The sequence below is a fragment of the Chaetodon trifascialis genome, chromosome 23, assembly GCF_039877785.1.
Source record: "Chaetodon trifascialis isolate fChaTrf1 chromosome 23, fChaTrf1.hap1, whole genome shotgun sequence".
Classification (NCBI taxonomy): Eukaryota; Metazoa; Chordata; class Actinopteri; order Chaetodontiformes; family Chaetodontidae; genus Chaetodon; species Chaetodon trifascialis.
This window is the reverse complement of record NC_092078.1, coordinates 1,940,539-1,966,860: the sequence shown is the minus strand read 5'-3', so window position 1 is coordinate 1,966,860 and position 26,322 is coordinate 1,940,539. Positions and strand designations below refer to the sequence as shown.

The following is a 26,322-nucleotide window of genomic DNA, read 5'->3' as shown; positions in this document are numbered from 1 at the left end:
AAAATAGGTTCTTTTCGGCATCATTATTGACAAAGGCTTGATTTTCGCGCGAAAAGGGGAAAAGTACAAAAGTCGTATTTTTGAGGGGCAAGTGAACGCATCAGTTGGAGGGAAACAACAGCAGGATGGGAACCACGTGTCCACAGCGCCACCGGCGGTCAGTCTATCTCATTACACTGAACAACAGTTATTATCATGACGCTTTCAAGTCTGGACACGCTGCCAAACAGTTTGCAAAACACAAAACTGCAAACAAAATCTCAAAAACATTCCTATGTTAGAGCTCACAGCTACTGACGCCATGTAGTTCGTATTAATTAGTAGCAAACTGATGATTTGAAATAATTCATTCAAACAATTCAGAGTCAGCAAAGACACAAATCAGGGTATTTGTCAGTATGAAATTCCTTTAAAGTTACCTCATTTTTAATATCTCTCTTTGAATAACACTGGAAGTACTACAGTGTCTGTGTGTTGGACTTGCTGTGTAGCCTGATTATACCCAAGAATACAGCATGTATTACAATAGTACTACTGCCAGTGAAAAAATCCTACAAACAAAAAAGAAGTCACTAAAGTTAAAGTAGTTTATAGTAGTATTAGCAACAAAATGTACTTAAAGTGTCAAAAGTAAAAGTACTTATAATGCAGAGTGGCTACAGTCATGTATACAGTTATATCACTTTATCATTAGCATTGCAGTATTAATATGTAAGTTGTCGTTGGTCAAGGTGGAGCTACTTTTAACAACTTCCTACTTCACACCAAATGTGTCAGCGTAGAAGTAGACAGCAGCATTAACACTGAAGTACTCAAAGTACAAGTACCATATCTCAAACTTGTGCTGAAGGACAGTACTTTACTAAATGCTGTGACTATAGTTCTGCTTTGTAAGAGGGGAAAATGTGGATGTAAATACGATAAACAGCAGGTAAATAACAGACTTAATTACCAGCTAACAGACGCTCTGTGTGTCTGCATCTATTCAGAGAATAGATTTTGACAGATCGGAGTCTCGATGTCTGCGATGTGTCGTCATAGTGTTAATTCTTTATTGTCATTACATTGTAGTTCATCTTCACGACAAGCAGTTATACATACAGTGGTCTTATTATATATCACCATCCAATACGAGGAGAGCAACAGTTAGAGTTAGTATCACAGCTAGGTTTTTTCCATTGACCACGCCCCAAAAGCCCCTCCCCTCCTCCACATCACACACCAATGTATTGACAGTTGTCAAATATGCCACAGGTGCCGAACCAATAAATAGGACGCAGGAATAAATAAATAAATAATTAAAGGAATACATACAATACAGAAATAAATAGCAACACAGTGTGTATATACTCACATACACACGATTAGCTCACCAGGTTCCACCACGTTATTAAAAATCAATGTGCAGACTGTTTCTTTAAAGCATGGCGGTGCTGAGAGCAGAAGTAATCTCACTGGCTGACGTAAACCTCGGAGAGTGGGGCCTGAAAAAAAAAAACCCTTTTTCAGCACAAATGTTAGCTAAACTGTCTGAAAACTAAAGCGGAAGTCTTAGCCCAAATATAAATAAAACATAAACGACGGCTGCTTTTCGAATTGTGTTGATGCTCCTGGACGGTCGGTAGTTCACCGCACACGAAACAAATGATTTTATCACTTAAACGACCTTAAATCTGAGCCAAGACACAGACCAACTCCCAAAAACCAAACGCTGTGGCTTTTGTAAAGATTAAACAATTGCACATTGCCTTTAAACGCAGCGAGGCTAGCTGCTCCCCATTTCCCGCCTTCATGCTAAACTAAGCCAACAGCTGATGGCGCTAGCTTCATGTTAAATTTACAGATTTGATGGTGGTATCAGTGTTTTCATCTAACTCTCAGCATGTTGAAGGGTTGATTCAAGGAGGCAACAGTAAATAAAGGATATTTTTATACCTTTCGTGTGCGATTTATGTGTTTATTAAAAATTTTTAATGGAAAATCACTCATTTAATTTAGCCAAACTCCACAACCCCTGACTGATTTTCAATCTGATGACATTTTAAAGTCAAAGTGTTCAAACTGATCACAAGGCTCTTAAAATGTCCTTGAAATGAGAAACATGGAGGTTTGACAGTCGATTGAATTTAAAGTCAGCCAGTTAAATGAGATTATTTCTGCTTTCAGAGCCGCTGTGTCTCTGAGGAAAGGCTGTTTGGTTTGGAGCTCTTTGCTTGATCTTACTGTCCGAGAGCGATGCTGAAATTCAGTTCGGGCAGGTAACGTGGTCGAGGGCTGAGCCCCATTTAGGTGAAAAGGGCAAATGGAACATAACACTGTACAAGTCCCTCATTGAGGTTAGAATACATGTCGCCATAGAGAGCAAATCAGCACGAAAGAAAACACGAGAAAGGTTAAAAGTAAACCAAAACATGTTCCATACTCAAAAAGTCTTAAAGCACTTTGTAATTTGAAGAGGAGTGCTATACAAATATAGCTGAACCAAGTCAAAAGAGAAAGAATAAATACAGAACCATAGAAACCAAAGGGTATCAGTTAAGACAGGCTCACTGCAGCACGAGAAAAAGCCAGCAGACACCCCCCCCCCCCTTTTTTTTAATTGAAAACCATCTCAAACAGCAGACGTAAAGCGGTTCAGTTAGCATGCAGCTCACAGACTCTCCACAGGTGGACTCAGAAAACCGGGTTCCAGACTCAGAACGCCAAGACGAAACAAAGGAAATCAAAGCAAAACACTGAACGTGGTCGAGCACCGAACGCTTGTCGTTCATGAAAACCCGGAACAGTTACGGAGAAGCCGCTGAGCGACGTGAGGACAACGAGAGACTCTGAGCTAATTTTACTGTTTGTAGCTGCTGTCACATCATCTACGCTTTGGCAAAGGAGGAGATGTCTAAGGTCTAAAGCTCTGTAGATAGATCGATGGATAGATCGATACATAGATACGTAGATAATTTCCACAGTTTTCCATCATCTCTTCCTCATTTTAAAACATTAGATCTTATTGTTAAATTGTCATTTATTGCCTATTCAGTGTTTATTTTCTTCTCTGCTGTGAACCTGGTTAATTATTACTATTGTCGACCAACTTGTCCTGAACCGGCACGACGCGACCCATTTCATGGCCCCGAACCACAGCTTGGGAAACACAAACAATGCACCTTGGATAAATGTCTCTTTTTTTTTCCTCTTATTTTTGGATCGAGGACAGTCTCGACAGTAGCTACAGCAGCGTCCTGACCCATTGACATCACCACAGGGTGGGTTGTACTGGAGTACAAGTATTAGTACATCTTCGTAATACAAAAATTAAGTATCTGTACATTTTTAAACCTTTACCTGGAAATATTCTGCTCAACACCGCATCACAAAAACGCAAGTACGGGAATGTGAAGCGAAAGGCTAGCTGGTTAGCCACATCTGGCACATTCGCATTAGCCACATGCTAGCACAGATTCCTGCCAATGCTTGATGACATAATAAATAATGCCTGGATAGAGTTTTTCATTCAATGATACCCATTAAATTTCTGCTTTAATTTCAAAAAGCCAACATGATCAACGGGAAAAATAATTCTATCGAGGTGACTAACTATGTGCACCAAAGCAAAGAAGACCTGGATGCAGCACAGGTCTAGTATCTGATCTATGACACTGTTCAGGTTTTTATGTACAATGGAGTTGATATAAACCCAGCACCATATGGATTGTCTGTCCCAACAAGTCGTGAATACAGTGGTGAGTTCTTCAGTCTCAACATGGCTAACGCACTGCTATTAGCGTAGAATCAAAAGGCGTTATCTAGCTAACTGTACGTGAAGCTCCCTGTCAGCTTGTATTAGCTAGCTAACAAGTCCCAAAGCTTCAGCCTGTGACGTTATGATTTTTAAAATGTTCTGCTGCTGTCATAACTTTAGTTTTGCAAATGTTTTAACATAAACTGGCGGATTCCATTGGCCCTTATAAGGTTGCATCATCACGATTTGCTTAATCTACCATCAGCGCTAAAGAGGTGAATTTTTAAAGAGACAATAAATAACATTGACCTTTGTCTGAGTAGACGAGTTAATACTGTTTTAGAACACGACTGATACGTACACACACAGGCAGGTAGTACTTCAGCCATTGAAGCCATTGAATTAGTCCCACTTTATACTGCATGTGAAGCATACTCTAGGGAACTATCATAATAGCTACCACCAATACTGAATGCTAATGCTAACCTAACAGGAACTTGAGGGTTCTAGAATGTTCTGATGATGCCTGAATATATGAGAACACTCCAGGTCCAAAACACCACCAAGGCTCTTATGTTCGGGAAGTTTTGTTAAACCACGATTTCGGATGATCAGACCTTCCTAGACCATTCTGTGGGCGACAATGCCGTCAAGGCTCTGTAATGTTCAGTTAGCACACAAAGAAGTTTCAGTACATCAGATAATGTTCTCAGAGGTGCGAAGTTTCTAGAGCTTTTGACTGATTCCGAGACCTCGAAAACATCTTGAAGGTTCCAGAATTCTGTCAGCGCTCTGGAACTCCTGCAAGTTCTAGAACGCTTAGTGGAGTGAAGGGCACGAGGAACCTTACATAACGTCTGAACGCTGGATGTTCTGTTGCCTGCAGCACACTCAGCATCATCCCGTTCATCGGAACAGGAATTTCAGAGGAGCTATCACTGTTCACACAGTCTCGCATGCAAAAGCTACGAATAAGACGAACTGACAAGCAGGTACTCCACACGGTACACACACAATACTGTGAATGGGTACTTCACACAAAACAACAAGCATCTTCTCCTCTATGCCGACTGTAATAGGCTACGACTTGTGCGGCAGCCTGGTGAGGAGTTCAGTTCAGTACAAATGGCCGGTGCTGGTTGTGTTAGCAGAGTTTTCCCTTTTATCGCTTTCGCTGGCATGTTTAAAGACGTGCTTTCCTGACTCTCAAACCTTTAAGACCTGCTAAAATTTCCATCATAAGACAAACAGGTTTCAAAAAAAGTAAGCAGGTATTCTCACCTTCCTTCTAGTAAAATCTACTTATTGCAGATACTGCTTTATTCAAAGGTGTGCTCCCGAGGACCACATCTCACTGGTGTCTCATCACTCAAACTTAAGATTTGGCTGGTTCATGCATACAGCCACTGAGCTGAGATTCAACGCAGACTCTGAGAAAGGCAGAGTATGTCAAGAGAGGACGAGGTACCGTCAAACAAAAGCAGGAAGGTCTGATGAACTACTGTAGCTCTGGATCATGGGTTGGAGGTCTGTACACAGTACGGAGCCATGCTAAGAGGCAGTGCTAGCCAAGGAGGGAGGGAACAAAGAAAGACAGGAAGTGCTGAGAAGTCTGAGGAGAAGCACGAGAAGGCAAGTCAAGGTAGAAAAGACAGAAATACTTCAAGAGAAAGACAGCGAGAAACTCAAGAGGAGAAGAAGACGGTATTACAGGCGGTCTAACTGACAAGCAGGAATTTGTGCTGGCTTGATCGTAAAAGGGAAAGAACAGGTTGAAAAGCACATACAGACACATACATGCACGTACATATACACGGTGCCGAAGCCTCCAAAGCCTCATTGGTTTCTAGCGCTGCCCGGCCAAGCGGAGCGCCGAGTGAGCGCTGTGCTGTAAAAGACCATCGTCTCTTCATCTTCTCGTCTTCTTTAATCCCTCTCCTCCCTCTCTTCTGCATGCCAAAATCCTCCTTGAATCACTGCCTCGCCTCATCCACCGCATCTCCGCCTCCGTCGCAGTCACTTCAGTCCGGTTTGTGAAAGCAGAATCGCACAGAAGCACAGAAGAAGAAGAAGAAGGAGGGCGCGGTTTGTTGTTTTACGCAAATACAGGCTGTTTTCAGGGTGTCTGGACGGGTCGGGGGGAAGGATCAGGTCAATGACGGGACTTAATGAGGGAGCGGCACCAGGATATCCACGTAGTTGATGGGGAAGAAGCCCGACTGGCCGTTGATCATGCCCTCGTACCAGTTGTCGTCGATCTGGTTGGTCAGGGTGATGATGTCGCCCTCTTTGAAGCCCAGCTCGCCTTCGTTCTCTGGCTCAAAGTCGTAGAGCGCTCGGCAGCAGGGCTGGTCCATGGGAGCTGTGAGGGGACAGAAAGCACGAGGCAGGTTTAGCACATGAAGTTCAACGACCTCGAGCGGCCACATTTAAAGTACAATACGCCACCCAATGACTGTTTACATTCTGCTGTGGCCTGCAGCATCCTACAGCCCCGATTCCAAAGTTAGGACACCGTGTAAAACCAATAAAAGCGCTGATCTAACATTTACCTGACTGAAAGCAGCTCGAAGTCACTATATTCAATGATTTTCCTCTTCAGCTTCATTGATTTCTGTAAATATCTGCTTATTCAACATGTTTCACAGACTGGGAAAGATGTGAAATGCTCCAAAAACACCTGTTTGGAACGCTCCACAGGTAAACAGGCTCATTGGTAACAGGTGAGAGGATCATGATTGGGTATGAAAGGGGCATCCTGGAAGCGAGGTTCACCACTTTGTGAACACATGACTGGATGAAGGAGATGAACACATGGACTCAGAGACACTTCAGGAAACTGCTGACGGTAAACACAGTTTAATTATTGATTGATTCTGGTTTTATTTACTTTGTGCTTTTGCAGATTTGGTCTGAAAGCACAAAAAGTGTCTGCCAATCAATGACTCTGAGACTTTGCGCCTGACCAATCACAGCTGGCCGCCTTTCACGACTCGCACGTATGTGATCAGAAAAGGCAGCGCGGAGGAGAGCTCCTATTGGTCAACATGTCACAGAGGTTGTTAAGGAAAACCTGGGACAGCCGTGTTTTTGTGTGAGGTGTCCCAGACGCTGCAACATTTGACCTCCATTACACGAGATAAAACAAGCAACTGCAACGCCGGACACTGATTTTTGCTCCTGGCGGCACACGTCTGCCGGCTCAGGACATGGTTGTAATCTGATCCTGACAGATGGCTGTTTGCCGTTCGCTCAACAACCCAGAGAACACGTCTCCACCTGGTGATCTTCCGGGCGATTTGGCAGAGTGTATCCCTCCGTTGTGGCTCTCGCTGGGCGGCAGCAGCTCCAGGGTCATTCGGGGTTTGGGGGTGTACTCCTTCCTCGGTTTACCGGACACTTCCTTTATCCTGGACACAGTTAAAAAAAGGTTTCACGTCAGTCTGTTTCAGGCGGTTTATTTTCATCACAGGTGGGCAGCGAGATCAATACCTGTCCTCCATCTTGCTGGAGAGCTGTTGGAGGATTTCGGCCGAGCGGCTGTGGTACTCCAGCTGAGCTTGAACCAACGCTGCCAGCTGGCTCACCTGCTCTATCTGCAACACACACACACACACACACGTTTTTTCCACTGCCATCCCATGCTGGGCCTGAGTCTGGCTCGGCTCGGGACAGCACAGCACAGCACAGGATCGCTGCCCTTTGTTTTGTCATTGCAGCTCTGAACACACTGGGATCTGTCCAAAACTGCAGGCGTAACTATAGCAACAGAAGAGCCGTGTCAACATCAGCAGCATCAGATCGTGTTCGCGTGCTCTCAGTCACGTTTTCGTCATGACGTCCATGTTTGTTGTTATCTTTATTCATTCACCGAGCGGCTGAGACATTTCCACTGTCTACACCTACACACTGCATGAAATCAACTGATTCATTAATTACTGTTGTGATTATCTTAAAGGTCAATTTGAGAAAAGCGACAGTTTTGGTAACGAAGCCATCGTTTAAGTCATTTTTCAGGCAAAATGTCAAAGGTTTGATGAGTCCAGCTTCTCAGATCTGAGAATCTGCTGCTTTTCTTCATCTTATGTGAAATCAAATGTAAATCTTTGTTTTTGGACAAAGCGTTCGATGACCCTCTGACGCTGTGTAGAAACTCTTAATGGGTTAATCTGGATGACAATAATCTGTAGCTGAGACATCAGACTGCTTACGTCGCTCTCCAGCAGGTTGAACATGCTCTGCTCTGCGATCTCTTTGCTCTCGTCGAACTTCTCCAGCGCCTGCTTGATCTCCTCGTCCTGGACTTTCCCCTGACGCTTCTTCTTGTAATCAAAGTCCAGGCGGCGGCCCTCCATCTTCTTCAAATGGTGCTGCGGTGGAGGGAAAAGGAGTGAGCTCCCACAGCTGCAGCCATTCAGCACCCATGTCACTGTGAACAGCTGTTTTATTCACCTGGATCTCTTTGAGGTCTTTGTCGTGGAGGTTCTGCAGCGGGTCGATGAAGTTCTGTTTGACCTCCATGTCCAGAGCGTCCTTCACCTCCCCGAGCTCCTTCATCGCCTCGCTGGCATCGATCAGCGCCAAACCTGGAGGCAGGTGACGAAGGGAAGACAGACAGAGTGAGAAAACACAGAGAGGATAAAAGAGGTTTTCCCAAACAGGAAGCGTCAGGTGGACTCATCCTGTCCTTTCCTGGTTTTGTAGCTCAGTGCTGGTTTCTGGTGACCCAAAAGTCTGACAGAGAGCAGAGAATAAATGTCTGAAAACACAGCTTGACCTGGTTTTCACCTTTTCTAATGAATGACATTCAAGTTCAGGTGAGAACATTTTAATGTGAAACAGCCTAAAAGCTCACCGACCTCAAAAAGAACACTACAGAATTCACGAGCTCTGACGAGTTCATGTGTTTGTTCACTTTGTGGCTGAACACTTCGGATTTTGAGCTGAAAAATGCATCAGAGACGACGCTGCTGCATTTGTGACAGTGAAATAATTTGTTTTGAAAATGTTCTGCGTATTTTCACCAAATCATCTGCAAACCATCAAACTTTTTACAGCTAATTAGATTCAAACCCGTCACCTGTGAAAACAAGTGTTACTGTTTTAACATTAGCTACCCGAAAAACATCCAAAACTGAGCCTGAATACAAGTAAAATCAGTAATGATGATGATATTTAGCGTTTTTCTTCATGACTATGGAGCTGATGTCGAGGCAGGTTAGCGGTCTTACCTGAAGGTTACGTGGCTAGCTTAAATTCAGAGGGTTAGCAGGCTAACAAGCAAACTGAGGTCACCTTTGTAATGTCTGCAGCTGTTAGCCAGACAGTTAAGAAGAAGAGAGAGAGTCACATTTTAAAATGAATCACACTTAATTTGATCTTTATGACTTCAGTGATTACGTGTTTTAAATTAGCTCTGATCCCATCTTGAACTTGGGCAGCTGAGGCTCATGGGTATTGTAGTTTTCTCAGTCGTCCACCAAAGCGAAAGACATTACGGTGATATTTTCTGAGGATGTTGCTGACGCAGCATATCTGCCTCCGCACCTTCTTTACCTCCCAGTCAGAGCTCAACTCCTCCAAGCTAACATTAGCATGAGAGCATTCCCACTTACCGAAGCTGGACTCCTCTCCTAACTCCCGTCCAAACTTCAACATGGCGTCGCCCAGGACGGTCTCGGCCTGCGGGTAGCCGGGTCCCTTCTCCTGCCCGCGGATCTTTGACATGGTGTTGATCATACTCAGCCGGGCTCTGGATGCTGCAGGGCGGCAACGGTTAGCCTACCAGTGACTGGTGCCGCTCACGGCTGCATGCTGTGGTGGTCTAACTGTGCGTTTCATACCTGGATTGGGTTGTAGGTATTCTGTGGTTTTGGTCATGATGTCCAACACTGCTCTGCTGGTGATGTCCACTTTCTGCCGAGGAAAACACACCACGAGAGCTCAGCGATCGATTCAATCCAGACATTCAAGTGCCCTGATAGATCAGAAGCAAGCAGCTGAAAGTCAGACTGATGCCACTCTGCAGGTTAGCTTAGCTTAGCTTAGCTAGCTTGGCTCTGTCAAACATCTGATTTATGTTGCTTGCTCATCTTCTTTTTGTTTTATGTGCCAAACTATTTCTTCAGCTAAGCTGACGGGCTCCTGGCTGTAGCTTTGTGTCCAATAAATGTGAGAGTGGCGTCAACCTGAAAATGCAGCTAGCTTAACTCTGCTATCAGCTCGAAACCCCAACACTTCCTGCTTCACAGTAAAAGCCTCGATCAGTTCTCTTCACTGTAATCAATGAAATAAATATTGATTACTACTGACATCAGGTCTGACTGAAGGACATTTACCTTTTCCATCTCTTTGAAGTCATCGTCCAGCTTGGTTCCTTCTGCACCTCCAACCTTCTCACTGACTTTCTGTGACAGGAAACACAGAGAGAGAGACAGTTCATGTTTTCTGTCCTGAAACGCTTTAAAGTCTTCAGAGAGGGACGACCGGGCTGCGTTCAGCTTTGTAATGAGAGAAAACTGGTTCAACATGAAGACGTGAGCAGAGAAAAGTCAGAGGACGAGAGAGATGGCCCTGAAACTTATTGTTCATGTCATTAAAAAGCATTAAAGAGGACTTTCTTCTTCTGCATCTTGGCCTCTGACGACAACTTTAATTGTCCCACAGCCTCTTCATCCTTCTTCAGTAAAAACGTCTTCATCGAGGGACAAGTGTCTCCCTGTCTTCACTGTCACGTGTGAGTCCACAGAGACACGATCCGTGTCCACATTCAGAGCTTGTGCTGACGCTCTTTAATCTACAGCGATGCTTCATTTCCTATAAGATCATCACGTCTGCAGCGCGGCCGTCCTGTAGGAACCACGTATGTCCAAAAAGTTTGACGAGCTCAGAAGAACAGGCTGTTTTCAGTACTGCAGAGGTTTAAATGATGTTTTCAGGACTTTTCAGCTTAAAACATTAGTTAGAAAAGTAATCAGATGTGATAAGTGACATTTTTTTGATGAAGTAATTAACTTGGTTCAACTGTAATCGATTACATTTCAAAAGTAACTTTTCCATTGCTGCTAATACTCAGCGAGGCCACAACAGGTTTACAGTGAACAGGTCTGTCTGTGTGAGGGAGACACAGGAAGAGGCTGCACGGCTCGTAAACGTCACATCTGATGGCGCTCAGACGTCCCAGAACCTCGAACACATCGCGATAGCAGGAAGTGCCGCAGAGTGACGCCTCTGGCTTTCTGATCGGCTCAGGATGAAGACGAGGAGGAGGAGGAGGGGAGTGGGATTTTCCACAATCGTGACTCACATCAGCCTCCCACGCATTGGTGGACTACACACACACACACACACACACACACACATACACACACGCACGCACGCACACACACACACACACACACACACACACAGAAACAAACACACTCATGCAGTATTTACTTGTATATACACACATTCAGTCAGGCTGAATACTGAAGCAACAGAGGATGGCAGACCTTTTTTTTCACTCCAAATATCAAAATAAGTACAATTCTGAGGGACTTGTACTTCACTGGAGTGATTTCTCTTCTTGCTCTTTTATTCTTGGACTCCACTCGCCTTCACTTCGCTGGAAACAGTTGGATTTTTTCTGCCCTTTATCTGACAGCTCACTGTTCAGGCTTTACATAACAAACACAATAAGCTGTGAAGATGAAATCAGTCTGGATGTTTGTCTTCAGATGTCTCTGAGTTGTCCAAAGAGACATTTCTCCCATTGGCCCGATTTCTACACACTGATACTTTAAGTACACTTTGATGATAATACTGACATACTTTTACTGAAGTTTTACTTACTTTCACTCCATCAAAGCACACATGGAAGCTCATTATGTAAAGACTGCTAATGCCAAGTGTGCGTGTGTGTGTCTGCACGCGTGTGTGTGTGTGTGTGTGTGCGATGCAGATGTCATACATCCTCTTCATCACGCTGACAAACCATGCAAACATAAAGGTAAACATGTACGTGTTTATGTAACTGCCGGCACACCTGAGCACCTGTGTGTGTGTGTGTGTGTGTGTGTGTGTGTGTGTGTGTGTGTGTGTGTGTGTGTGTGAAAGAGGACAGCTTTGATCAGAGCTGTGTGCGTGTGTGTGTGAGCGAGAGAAAGAGGCGAATGAGAGGTAAAAAAAAAAGATGGCGTGTTATTAAAAGCAAAAACAACACAAACCACAGCAGGAAGAATGTGAGAGGACGGACAGATGAGGAGGAAGAAGCAGTTGCCATGGAGACAGGGATCTGCCTCTCGTTTCCAAGAACCAACACGCACACACACACACACACGCTGGTCTGTGGTTGCAGAGAGGTGTACTGACACAGTTACATAACTGGGTCTCTCAGCAGAGATCGTATCGTCACTGTAACCGACGCTCGTTTAGCTCTGTGTGACCGATTTTAACATGGCTGACATTATTACACTCCAGATGACGTCTGATCCACAAAGATGCTTCACAACGAAACTTTACAGATCAAGAAAACACGTTAAAGCTGTGGTTTTATAGATCCTTCAGTTCATATAAGTTACAAAGAGATGAAGGATAAAAGAAGACAGAGCTGTGCTAAGCTACAGCAGTGCTTTGAGCTAAATGCTAACTAGCTAGCTTTCTGATTACCTGATGCAGTGACGTCTCGCTTCGCTCTTAAAGTGGCTGGCATAGCGCTGTGAGCTAAATGCTACACGCTCACAGCAACAATGCTAACATGCAGATGTTAAGCAGATGCAATATAATGCTACCCACGTGGCTGTTTAGCATGTTAGCAACATGTGCTAATTGGCGCTTAACAAGCACAGCTGAGGATGGCGGGAATGTCAGCAGTTTGGTTCATACATCAAAGTCACTCAGTCAGCTGCAGGCTTTTTACAGCCCGTATTTGTTCACATTTGATCAAGTTAACACCATTAAAAGAAAGCCAAATTAGCCACTAGCAGTGGTAGTATTCATGGATGCACAGACAAACGTCACTGGATCACTGCCAGACTGAAGAAAACCTAAAAACAGGATGATTCACAGGCAGGTTCTGCTTCTTCTCTCACCAGACACACATCTATTTATGAGCGCTGAGAAGGACAATATGTACCATTTTTGACTCCTCCCCGGCGCCCCCTGAGGAGGCGATGCATACATGAACTCATCGCCGCGGTGCAGTGCTGTGCATGGCCTGCAGAGGGAGCTGTGCTGAGTCCACCAAGCCACAGGAAAGTTAAGAGCTGAGTTTGGGTGATATTAATCACAGAGAGAGCTCAAAATGGACCCATGGGTGCTGGCAGTGTGGCCGTTCACACACACACACACACACACACACACACACACACACACACACACACACACACACACACAGAAAGTAGAACTAACCACCTCTTAGACCACTGATGCATTAACAGCCCCCATCTGTTCTACATCTCTCCTCCTCCACAGTTGCCTGTTATCAGTTTCTCTCTTTTGTTTCTGCGCCTCCCACTTCAGCAGCTACGTCTTACCTCCTCCGTCTCCTCCGTCTCCTGCTCACTTTGTCCTCATCTCATGCCCTCCCTCGTTCTCTGTTTCTCCCTCTTTAATATCATTTCACATTCCTTTTCTTGAGGAGTCACTCAGAAAAATAAGATTCATTGCAAGAAATAATAAGCGGGCGACAGCGATGGGATCAGAGGTCAGAGGTCATGGCGCCCTGACAGCTGATAGTCCTCCTCTCCAGCTGACATTAATCTCGTGTGGAGGAGAATTAGCCTATCAGGGGGAGAAATAAGAACCGGGGAGGCGAGCTTGGCAGCCGGAGTTGGTTCATCTATCAGTCTGAACGGCTGCCAAAACACTCAGACGCCATCTTGGACTGTAGATGGATAAAAGGCTGGATTGATGGCCGGCTCAGGCTATTTATCCAAAATGTAATATGTCTGTGTCTGGGAAAAAAAAAAGAAAAAGCTCAACCCAGTTGTATTATTCTTTCAATATTTATAAACCTCTGATGACTTCTGGAAAAGGTTTTACTGGATTAAAAATACCCAGAAATCATCATTAAATGTTTAACTTTGCTACTTTTTAAGCTGGTGGTTCATATTTGAACTGTGGTGCGTTCAAGTGCCCAAACATTGAAACAGAAACATGGAGACTGAAGCACCAGCAGCTGCAAGTGTTTCAAACAAGTCAAATTCCTGTGACGCTGGGCAGGACTCATGTTTCCGGACACTTCAGCGCTGGTGCTCGTCCTGTTTGTGTTGGACGCAGTTTTGTCCAGCAGGTCTTCATTTCTTCATACTTCTGGGACGCATTACAGGAGCAGCTCCCTCCTCCTCTTCCCTCTTGACTTTCCTGACCGGCTGCAGGTGAGGGTGTTTCTGCTGTTGCGTTCGGTTTCATCACGTTCGTCCAGAGCAGCTTTAACACCCATCAGACTCTCTGATAACCCCCCGATCTGTGCTCTGCCCCCCAGCCAGAGACAGTTTTATATGTATGAGTGTCAAACCTTTGTCTCCGCTCGTTCCATGTACTGTAACAGCAGGGAGGACGGTTACATCATCAGAGACAGAGGACTGGTGGACGTTCAGAAACATTATGCAAGCTTTCCAACATCTACGTTTTAATCTGAGAGGTGACGAGGTGATGACTCTTCAGAGAGCGAACACAGGACGAAGACGCAGGGAGACAGAAAATCAGAGTGAAAGAGGCGAAAAAGAGAAGACGGCGACAGTTTTCTGTAGGAAAACTAAGACAGACAGGCTGAAAAAGAGTCAGAGGAAAGAAGAGAAAAGGTCTTTTCCACCTTTCCAATGGCTGATACCTCTCATGTTTTATTACATCTGCAGCTCTGCTTTATTATCCGTCATCGCAGTTTTTTAAGCATTTATAGTTAATATACACCATTCATCCAGCAGACATTATTGTCCATTTGGTGAAGTCCAGTAAAAGGACGTTTAGCTCTGCTTTGGTCTCTACCAGCTCTTCAGCTGCTGCACTGAAGGAGTAATCCACTGATCACTCCATCGGCTTTTCAGCTGCAGCGTTTGTTGAATTTAAAGAATATTCGAGCACTTTCTTTTCTGAAAGACATCCTCAGCTTTGGAAATATGAGGACAGCTCGTCTCCTGGTGGGAGTTTCCTGTCTGAGCTACTTTTAAACACTTTAAACCCAGCTGTGTCGCTGCACTGACTCGTCCTCATCAGCCGTCCTCTTTAAACCAACCAAGCTGGAGAGACAGGGTTTGTTTTTGATCTGAGGCCCAAATCGATTCTAATCAGATGTCTGTTTAAGATTCAAGGACGAGGCTGAGATCACGTCCCCAAGCTCCTGTCCGTCTGTCCATCAGACCGGCTCTCAGGATCTGATCCTGGAATCTAACTCTGGAACAAACAGAGCGACGTGCCTCATCCGAGGCAGAAAGATCGGATCAGGAGGACGAGGAGAGGACGGAGATGAAGAGGAGGAAAGCGAAAGGGACAATGAGACAAGTGTGAAAGCAAACATAATGGAAGGAGTTGTGGTAGGAGGATGCATGATGGGAGAAAATTAAAAATGAGGCGACAGATGGAGGAAGAGGGTGAGGAAAGAGAAGAGAAACGCTGGAGAGAGGAAAGCAGGACGAGGCTGAAGCTTCACGTGTTGCATTCAGAGTCCTGCAGGTTTCAGAGCGCTGCATACGCATTTTAACCGCCGGGAGGCGACGGGTCGACTCCGGCGGGAAGCCTCCGAGCAGCTGCAGTGCAGCAACACCTCAGCAGCGCTCATGCATTATTAACTACAACAACAAGAGAAGAAGAAGGAAGATTCACAGACGCCGTCGTCTTCGGGACAACTTGATTTTTGTAAAAACTCCGATATGAGAAGTGAACCCTTCACCTGCAGACAGATGCACGAGGTGAGCGACACACCTGGAGGTTTTTCAGCCTCAGAGAGCGTGAACGAAGGGCCGGACAGACATATTACAGACGAGACAAAGACGGGAAGCAGACGAGGACGGACACTGTCTCACAGCTCAAGTCATCAGATGGTCAGATTTTTGGCTCCATGTTCTCACGTGTACGACTGTAGCTTTTAAACTTCAACACGTCTGAAGGGTCCGGCATGTGTGAACACCAGAGAGATGGACCCCACTGGGAATGGGAATAGTCCAAAATCCAAGATGGTGGCACCATGGCGCCATCCATCCATTGTCTATACCTGACTATCCCTTTCGGGGTTGTGGGGGTGTGGGGGTGAACATGCAAACTTCACACAGAAAGGCCCGACCCAGGGATTGAACTGGCGACCTTCTTGCTGTGAGGCACGTGCACTACCTGCTGCACCACCGTGCCGCCTATGAAACCTTCAATTTTTCCTCATTTATTGTCCCTTTTTTCCCTTCAAAAACCTGAAAACACCATCAAACGACCGCTCCAACAGACTCTGCATCCTGAACAAAGACAGTACAGACGACTGAAAACAGTCAAAGCGAGCTTCACGGCCGACAGCGGGAGACCCCGTCCAGGCTCGCTGTCCAGCTCAGTGATGGACCCACTTCTATCAACAATAAACTGTCTTGACTCCAGAACTGCACACGTTAGCTGTGCTGTGCGCATGTTAGCATGGACATTAGCATTCAGCTAGAAGTGTCATTTTTCCCAGGAAAGCTTCACAGAGGCCGCATACGGCAAAATAAAATGGCCTTTTATGCCAGGGTTTGTTAAGAGCATGAGCATCATCATCATCATCATCATCATCTGCTTCCTGGTGTCTTGGGACTTCGTGCTCGCAGTGTTTTCAGATCTCTGCAGCGTCGTCAGTGAGTAAAATGTTCTAACAAACAGGAATGACAAAATAAGCGCAGGTTCTCGACCCTGTTAGCGGCTTCGGGAGCTTTTAGTCTACTGCGTGCGAGTGAGACGGTATGAGTTACATAACCGCGGTCACTCGCTACTACGGTAACACACATAAAAGGGATGTCACGTTACCAGCAGGGACTCGGCGGTGGGAGGAAGTGCGAAGAAGAAGACGAAGAGCTGGGGAGCGATAAAGCAAAATGAGACACGGAGAAGCGAGAGATTCAGACAAAGAGAAGGCAAAGATCGACACGCCTGAGTAAAAAATCTGATAGGAAAGAGACAGAGTGAGACATCAGAGCGTGTCAGACTGGATCTATTCCTCCTTTCATTTGTATTCATCCCATAAAGGCGAGACAAAGTATATTCCAGCTCCGTCAGCCCGTCAGAGAGCCTCATTCATCAGCTGCTGGAGTCACGATTCACAGGCCGCCAAACCTCTGCGTGTTTGATGGGGTTTAAGCAATATTCCTGTCGAGGTGATGAAGATGACTGATCGGCTGCTTCCTTATGAGCAACGCCGTCCTGCGGTTTTCTAAGACGAACTGGAGCCTCGTGGGAAACTTCCAGCAGGAGCTCGGCAGGGTCGCTGACAGTGAGGAATAACCACAAATCACTTCTTAGAGCAAAAATCTACTCAGTTTTTCTTAATCTGTAGTTCATAATATTTGTTTCCTACAAGTGAAAATGAACTCCAGCCTCCATCAGTATTTTCCCCATTTATAGCTACTATTACACCTACCAACCAAACTCCATTTGTTTTTCTCTATATTTAAAAAACATTAAGTGGTGGGAGTAAAATGAAATACTAAATCCATTTTAATTTAAAGGAATATATCTACAGTTTGGGAAATACGCTCTCTAAAGTTCACTGATCAACACATTACATTTGTGTAAAAAAAAAAATGTATAAAAAGATCAAATTGTGCTTTATTAGCGTTATTAGCGTCGACGTTCAGCTCTGAGCGGAGCTCATCACACGACGACTCCATTCAGGAGGCTGAAGCCCTGCAGGGCCGTGCTGTGGAGAGCCACTCAGGACTGATGGGTCATAAAAACGGCCAGCAAAGAGACACACACTGGTACAGAAGGCAGCTGCAGTACAGACGATCACTCTGAAGGGAGGTTGGAGAGACGGCCGTAAAACACTGAGAAAGACTGATGGCGGTGCATCAGTATGCACGGCAGCTCGGCAGCATGTTCACGATGTCGTCATAATAACACAAACACAAACATGAAGAGGAGGGACGGAGGAAGATGAGACAAAAAGACAACGATGAAGAAAGTGACGACAGACAGAAAAATGAATCGCTGTGGTTTTATCTCCTCTGCTGCCGATTGATTTTCTTGTTCCAGAAGATGAATTGTCTACAACCACTGCGACCAGTTAGCTCTCAGGCTGGACACACACACACACACACACACACACACACACACACACACACACACACACACACACACACACACACACACACACACACACACACACACACACGCTTCGACCTCTCTGATATCTTTAGAGACGTCCAGACCCTCCCTGTCAGCATCAATGTGTCAACATGCCATTTTAGCTGCCAAACAGTGCTTTTATTTTGAAAGGGGAGCACTGGGAGGAAAATGATTAGCATGCAGAGGAAGCTGGCGGATGAAGATCAAAGCTGACCCGAAACCAACGAAAACACTCCCACCATAACCGCACACAGACGCTATGACACTGCTGCAGTACTGGAATCAACGTTTTCTGACCGTTTTCCTGAAAACTCAAAAATATAAATATGAAGAAGTGTCTAAAAACATGCAAACACTTCTGAATGTTCAACAGTGAAGGTGCTCACACTCTGATTTAATGTTGGTTTGATCATTGAAACCATTGTTTTTACTCCATACAACTGTAGCTCAATGCTAATTGGCAAATCACCAATCACCCCCCCCCGTTTCCCATGAGGCATAGCAAAGCATTTATTTATATATACTTTGCTGAAGGCTTCACTGACGAATGATTTCAGCAGTAAATTTTAATAAGTTTTCTGCTCTCAATTTATCGTTCACACTACTTTTGTATCATCATTCATGTACTTGTACTCACAATTACATACTCACAAACAACCTAATACTGATCTATCACTATTGCTAATACGTTGTTATTGAGTCTGGCCATGCTGCCTGGTGCTACTCCCCGCCCCTGATGTTTAAACCAACCAATGAGAGCGCTTCTGCCTCAGTGAACACAACTACAACCTTCCAGCTGTCACCAGTTTAAAAAGGAGGATGGGAATTCCCTCAGAGCGCGACGGCTGCATCACCAACAGCAAAGGCAGCTGAGAGTGAGGCGGCCAGAGGTCAAGGGTCAAGGGCCGCGGCGGCAATGAATCAGATAAACACGCTTGAAAGCAAAGATGGAGGACGCAGGAAGGAGCACACGGGTCGTCCCTCCCTCTGCCTCTCTGTCACGTGCGGCGCCCTCAAGGTTGATCAATTATTGAGAGAGCCAACCAGAGCTCAGCGTGCGTGTGTGTGTGTTTGCATCGCGTCTGCTTCCTCGTCGCACGTGTGTGGGTTGCCACGGCAACACTGCCTCCTGAACTGGAGAGGGGCGTGTTTGATCAGGAAGCAGCAGAGGAAGAGACGACAGGCTGGTTCTCTTTCTCTTCTTCTTCATTTAGCTGCTTTTCTGCACACTTCCTGTCACTGCGTTTGACGTGAGACACGAGTCAGCGTTCGGTTTGTCTCTGATTCCCTCGTCTCATCCCTCCATCTCTCTGCTCACGGCTTCTCCTCTTTCAGATAAAAGCCGGTATCGCAGCTGATTGGCCTGTTTGCAAAAGATGAGTGTAAAATCGGATGTTTGGATTTGTGGTAAATTCCTGCAAAAACAGCATTTTAACTCATAAACTGCGTCTTGGTCACGTGATCCATGAATTACCAATGAGCTGTGAACATAAAATATTGAGGTAATTGAGGTAAATAAAAGCCACTGTTTGAGAATTTCTGACATTTCTCTTCTCTTCTATCAGTTTTACTTCTTTCTTCTTTCACTTCCTCATTCTTAATGTTGTCTCTCGTCTTTCATCCTCTCTCTGTCCTCAGTCTCTTCCTGCCATGTTTATGTACATCTCAGCTTGATTTCTCTCCACCTCTCATGTTTTATTCAGCCAGGTGGACTGAGGTGTCCCATTTCCTGCCCCTGCTGGCAGCGGTGGCCATCTTGGTCGAGGGCACTGTGACTTAGCTTCACACTGCCACCACATGCTCAGCATGCCGAAATGCGTCCTAGATTCTGGTCTCGGTGGACAGGTAGTCTGCGTTCGTATCAAGTTTTAATGTTCAACACTCACTCCTCACAGCTGATTGGCTGTCACCACTGGCAGCCAATCAGCACACACCTGAGAGCTTTCGCCCTCCAGAAAATTAAAAAAAAAACCCAAACAAGATTACACCACAAAACTGTTATGTAATATGTAATATGTAATTTCAGCATGTTTCCGTATTTCTGTTCGTTTTTCCTTTGAGGTGATGGTCGCTGGCCTGTAATAAGGTCATCCAATCATCTCAATTGGCCAAAATGAAATGATTGGATGGTGAACCTGCCCGTCTGTCTATGGGGGTACTGAGCGTTCTAGCTCACTCTTACTGGTTTACCAACTCCAGCTTTAACGTGAGCTGTGACAGCAGGTCCGGAGGTCCAATCACGATGACACGTATCGACCACTGGGAGGAGCTAGTGTGTCGGAAAAACAGCAGAAGAAGAGTAACTGTTTCCAGCGCAGCCAAACAAACCACGGCATGTTTGAGGCGAGAGGATCCATCGCGTCACGTGCACAAACTCATCCTACGTTTTCTTTTCATTCCATGAAACGTCAACGCGATCTGAGCAGAAGATTCCGAAATCATTAACCATGAAGACGTCTTTTAGCTCCGTCTTTGGTCTCCACCAGCTCCTCAGAAAACCATCCGGCTCTTTAGCCACAAAATGCACCACAACGCCGACCAGCTAGCAGTGTTTTTGAACCTGGACTCTGTTTTGGATGCTAAAAAAAGATGTAGGTTAATTGCCAGTTATTATTATTTTATTATTATTCAATTATTTATAATTATTTATTGTTTGTTTTAACATTGTTGGGATACCAGAATTTTAGACACTAGCATAAACTAAACAATGCTTGATGCGTCTTTCGATGCCACATAAAGAAAGATGTCCTCGGCACAGGAAGTAGGACCACTTTTCTCTTTTTTTAAGAGTCAACTGTGCAGCCTGGGGTTGAAATCTGATTGTAGATCAGTTTTAATAATGTAGGCACTGTCGAATGTGCTCCTTATTGTCCCTTCTGTGTTCGGTGTTTGCAATGTGAAACGATCTGTAGGCAAAACGTCGAGGATTTGGAGGTAAATCTAAACAACAGGAGCTTTGTTTTGGAGCTTCTGGACTACAGATGGTGGACTGAACGAGTTGTTCCTTGTCAGGCAGGAGCAGAGAAGGAAGGACGCGCTGAAAATACTGCTGCGATTATTCAGACACGAGCTGTGTTTTCCACCATGAGCTCATCGTTTCATCGAACTCAAACCACCAGGAGTCTTAGTTTCATGATGATGCGTCCTTCAGAGAGTTGTGATTCACACTGAATTAGATTTTCTAGCCTGAAATGACTTTGTAATGCTTGACGATGTGTTGTGCCAGCGCTGCATGTAATCACCTGTAATCATCCATCACCTCTTCTGCACAACATCCACCCAGTTGCCCCCGGTTACAGGGCTGTTGGCATGCGCCGCGCTCTGCTCGGCATGAATAAGGCATGTCAATGAACCAGACCACAGCGGCTGCATGGTTAATCAACCCCAGACGGACGGCAGATCCGGCTCAAACGCACAGATCACGCAGAAACAGAAGGTATATTTCTGGATTCGTCCTCCCCTGGTTTCCAGAGTTACCGGCCCCTGACGTCTCGTGCCGCCCGCCGCCCCCTCTCTTTCCGCTAACGTCTGTCGGTGAATCACAGATCTATTTTGGGCCTCGCTTCCCGCCTGCTCGACATTGCGCCGCTGACGTCTCACCTCTTCACATCCAACATGTGATTCTGTTAATTTTATTTGCTTTTCCTGCTCCTGTGAGACACGAGTCTGCTGCTTTTAGTGTGTTATTAACAAAGAATCAGGGAGCCTCACTGTTGCTCTGGCTGACGTGTTGCTTCACAATTTGAATTTGTCCAGTACTTTAATTAATTCCTGCAAAACTCACAGCATTCCCATCAGCCTCAGCTGCACTTTGTGTTTGTTGCTTATTGGTTGTTTGCAGTCATGTGATATTAAACCCACCTGTCTTCTGTGAAACCGTTGACACCAATTTAACAAAGTTTTATCGATTTGAACAACTGTGAACGACACAAACAGGCACTGTGAGTGTGTGTTATCAGAAGATCACTTCCTGCCCTCCATCTGCAGCCCACACATCATATGCAAACAAGCTATCAGCAGAGGTTTTGTTAGCTTCCTGTTGTTAGCTGCACACTCTGAAGACTTGCTTTAAAAACAAAACAACGTTAAAGAAAGGAAATACATCAAATAAAACTTGGTTGGATTCTTTCACAGCACTAACTTTTGGCCTTTATTTCGATGAAAAGTGACAGACCTTAGATTACAGGTGGTGTTGCCATGATGCTGCCTGCATCTTTTTTTTGCTTTCGATGGGAAATCTTCTGAAAAGACGCTTCAGTTTAGTGGAAACTGTGACGACGTCTGTTACCCTGCATTTGACTCTCCAACACATCGATGCGTCACGACTTAAATCCCTGAATAAAAGAAATAATTAGACAGTCGCACGACCTAATGTCTCCTGGATGGATTATGTTCAGGGAAAAATAATAAAAGTTTAATTGCTTTAGCGGGTTACAGTGGATCCTTTAGTACTCATACAGCACTTTAGAAGTACTGAAGTATTAAAAGTAGTCAGAGCGGTAAAAACAGCAGCTCTCTGCTGCTGCAGTGACCCAGTTTCCCCCTCAGGGATCAATAAACACCATGTCCTCTATCAGAATCGCTCCATCGGACAAACCAGCCCATGTTCAGGAATTTCTCCTTTTGACAGCCTGGACAACCGACAGAGACAAAGGAGACGTCCCTCCTCAGTGTTTATTTTCCACGTTTTAAAGGTGCCAGTGAAGCTCTCGGCGTCGCTTTGACTGGATGAAAGAGTGACACAAAAAACATTTCCGCTGATCTGGATTCAGTTTCTCAGGCGGTCGACCACAAAGCAGACCGAAAGAGTAGTTTTGTCCTTGTTTGGTTTGTTGCTGCTGCACAGACCGATGCAGCTCATCATCCAGGACTCTACATCGCTTTGTTCTTGTCCTTATTTCAGGCTGTAAAAGCTGCTCCGGGAAACTTTAAACTTGTGTTGTCTTTTTGTCTGTTTGTCTTCCTCTCTGAAGACCTCTGGTCTCTCCTGTCCTCAGTGAGACTTCCCAATGGGACAAAGCTTTTAGAAGTGGACCTTCAGCGAGGATTTTTCTTCTCAAACTAACCACAAACAAAGACAGACGTCTCACCATCACTATGGAGGAATATTCAGACTGAATCGCTGAGTTAATCACGTCTCTGCGTAAGAAAAGATGAAGAAGGAAGAGACACTGTGGACACGATCTCTGCTGATCGGAAAATATCCAAATCTGCTACAAAGTCCAGTCGTGTCATCATATATCAATGCACAGTGTTGAAAACTGCTCACTGCATTAAAATCACTGACTTTTCCAGAGAATCTGCAGAAACGTGGTGAGAGCTCGAGCTGAAAGCGAAAAACATGGAGTTTTGACTATGTGGAGGTTTGATGGCTGCTTTCTGATCAGTTTGAAGACGCCACTCATTCGTTTGTTTGTCTTTAGTAAAAAGAGCGTTTCCAGCTGCATTTGAACGCACCATTAGCATTAGCTTTATCGATCTCCGTCCGCAAAGACATGACGTTTCCACAAACTCAGCGGCAGCTTCTTTCATGTGAGCTTTTCATTCTCCACTTTCTTCTGTTGGTCTGACCTCTGACCACCTCATCAGCGTCTCTGTGGAGCTCCATTCGATTTGAACGTGCTCTCCAGTATTAACAGCAGAAGCTGCCCTTCAGCCATATTTCCACGCTGAAGCTGCTTCGTCCTCCTTTCTGCTCGTCTCTGTTGTTTTACGCTCTTTCATTGGAGCAAACTGAGGACACGTCCGTCATGTTCTATAAAAACGCCTTCAGAGCTTCATCATAAATCAAAAAGCTTGGACAAAACACAGTCAGCAACCTTCCCATTACAACCAGAAAATAATATTCAGGTGTATGTTTAAAAAAATAAAGCAGTAAACGGTGTTCAGGTGATCCTCTGACCTTCATGGAGCTCCAACAAACACTTCGAACACTCATAAGATTCTCATCAGCCTCAGGTGCCTTTTGTCTGTGGTGCTAATTAGCATATATTAGCATGCTAACACGCTTAAGTAAGTCTAACTTTGGCCAACTTCAGACCGCCAGCTCAGATTTATACAGATCTCCATCTCTCGTTTCTCCACCCTGGAAAGTCGCATTGCCATCGTACGTAGCTACTGACACCTGTGCCGTTACCGCAGCGACACGCAAATCTGATCATCTGCGGAAAACGGCACGGACAGTCGGTCTCAAAGATCAGATTTGAGAAAAAAAAATCTGATTTGATAAACATCATACCTGCTAAAGGTTAGCATGTTAGCATTAGCATTGACAGCATGTTAGCTCGCTGTCGTACAGCCCGCGAGCGGCTAGCATCGCCGTGGACTCTCAGACCAAACTGACTGTATTACAGCAGACAGCATGACATTATGAGAGGAAGAGGAAGAGGAGGAAGAGGAGGTGTTTGGGTGGAGTGAACAGACGTCAGGTCAGCTTCATACAGCCTCTGTTCCTGCCTTCATCTCACATTCACCTCCCCACATCAGCTGGCCGCCGACAGCGAGAAGGCTAAAGGTCAGAAGGATTCCTCGTAAATGGAGAGAGGACAGATGAATGACTGCAGGGGTAAAAAGAAAGATGGGGGATGGGAAAGTGATAGAGGGATGACAGAAAAAGATGATCATGGAGAAAAGGGAAGACGGAGGGATGTCATATTCAGGATAATGGATGGCTGCAAGAAAAAATGGATACCTTCGAGGGACAGGACGTATTGTGAGAAGAAGGTGGAGGGATGGAAAGGCAATTATAGAGACTGAAAAGGAATGGAGGGATGTTCAGAGTGATAAAAAAGGATGGAGAGTGTAATTCCAAAACGAGGGAGGATGTATGTCTTACAAGACAATGGATGAAGACGGAGGTGTGTTGGACAGATGGACGACACAGGGATGACCACAAAGGGAGAGGAAAGAAGAAGAGAAGACGAAGGACTGATCGCATGATGGACAGATGAGATGAAAAGAAGATGGAGGGAAGTTCAGAGGGATCATCAAAGGCAATGAAGGGGTGATGGAGGGATGACAGAAAGTTTCCAATGAGACCAGACGGGTGTAAAGATGGAGGGATGATGAGAGGCATCATGAAAGAAGATGAAGGGATGGAAGCATGTTCAGAGGGATGATAGTGGAGGATGGAGAGGTGGATGACGGGTGGATGACTACAGTGTGGAGGAGATGAAGGGCAGCTTAAAAGAATGATGGGTGGAGGAAAAGAGAGACTGAGGGGTGTAGGTGAGATGGAGGGCTGATGGAGGGAGGCTCTGACAGATGTAGAGATGGGCGGATGTAGAGGCGGATGGAGGGAATTCCCTGTTGCGTGCAGCAACAGCCAATCAGCTCTGCGGACGCGCGCGCACACTCATACACACACGCACACATTTTCAACTCACATTCTGTTACATAACACCCCTTCGTGTGCGCGTGTGGGTTTGAGAAGGGGGTATGCCCCGCTTCTGAGCGCACACCCGCACGAAAACACGCGAGAAAACAGCACGCAGGAGACTTCATCCACACACGATTCAAAGCGCGAGCTTAATATCTGCCAAAAACCTCTTTTTTAAAAAACAAACAAACATGAAGATTTGTCAACGTGTTGAATGCGAACGTGCTCGAAATTCAAATACGGGACCAGAAAGAGGACAAAAAGCAGAATGTGATGCTGTTTTTAAAAATAAAACCACGATTTGTAGTGGTGGGGTGCATTTTTAATCGCTCATGTATCGCAATGTTTGCCTCTTTTCGTATCAGTCTGAAGGATGTAACGCGGAGGACACGGTGGGGTACAAACTGTAGGTTGGACAGACAGACTGGACGGTGTCTCCTTACCTGGGTGGCTTTGTGGAACTGCTTTTTCAACCCCGCGACAGACATCACTTCGGTGGCGGAGAAAAACAAAACAAGCAAGCAAAATGAGATTCTAGAAAATGTATGAGGGCAGAAAACGGCCGCGCGAGACCAAGGAAAAAATGGCGGTAAATCCTGCGGTTAACGGCGGCCAGACGTCGATTCTCCTCCGTTTATTTTGGTCAAATTTGTGATGGAATCGAAAGGCGGTGATTGCCAGACCAACCAAACCCAGATGGATGTATTATCAGTCTGAGAGAGAGAGAGAGAGAGAGAGAGAGAGAGAGAGAGAGAGAGAGAGAGAGAGAGAGAGAGAGAGAGAGAGAGAGAGTCAAAGATCGTCTACTGATGAGATGGATCACCCACGGCAGTAAAAGCTACTCAGTTTTTTTTTTTTAAGTACAGCTTCGATGTACTTGTTCTTTACTTCAATTGTATGCTACTTTTACTTCTATCCACTACATCTCAGA

At 45.3% G+C, this 26,322-nt stretch overlaps 1 protein-coding gene across 1 annotated transcript; it reads right to left on the bottom strand.

The window, feature by feature from the left end:
* Positions 1-1,030: 1,030 nt before the first annotated feature.
* LOC139351142 (endophilin-A1-like) lies at positions 1,031-26,106 on the bottom strand. The gene is made up of 9 exons (XM_070992876.1): positions 25,835-26,106; positions 10,075-10,143; positions 9,580-9,652; positions 9,352-9,495; positions 8,189-8,322; positions 7,948-8,106; positions 7,229-7,332; positions 7,016-7,146; positions 1,031-6,098 (listed from the first exon to the last, which is right to left on the bottom strand). Exons 1-9 carry the CDS (start codon positions 25,877-25,879, stop codon positions 5,902-5,904), a joined length of 1,056 nt encoding a protein of 351 aa, XP_070848977.1. The 5' UTR covers positions 25,880-26,106; the 3' UTR covers positions 1,031-5,901.
* Between the last annotated feature and the right edge of the window lie 216 nt (positions 26,107-26,322).

Excerpts from the sequence above, each read along its gene's own strand:
- LOC139351142 (XM_070992876.1), bottom strand. The coding sequence starts at position 25,879 with ATGTCTGTCGCGGGGTTGAAAAAGCAGTTCCACAAAGCCACCCAG. Across the intron at positions 7,333-7,947 it reads TCAACCTGCTGGAGAGCGAC|ATAGAGCAGGTGAGCCAGCT; the intron begins GTAAGCAGTCTG and ends TGTGTGTTGCAG. Across the intron at positions 6,099-7,015 it reads ATCGCCCGGAAGATCACCAG|CTCCCATGGACCAGCCCTGC; the intron begins GTGGAGACGTGT and ends GTCCCCTCACAG.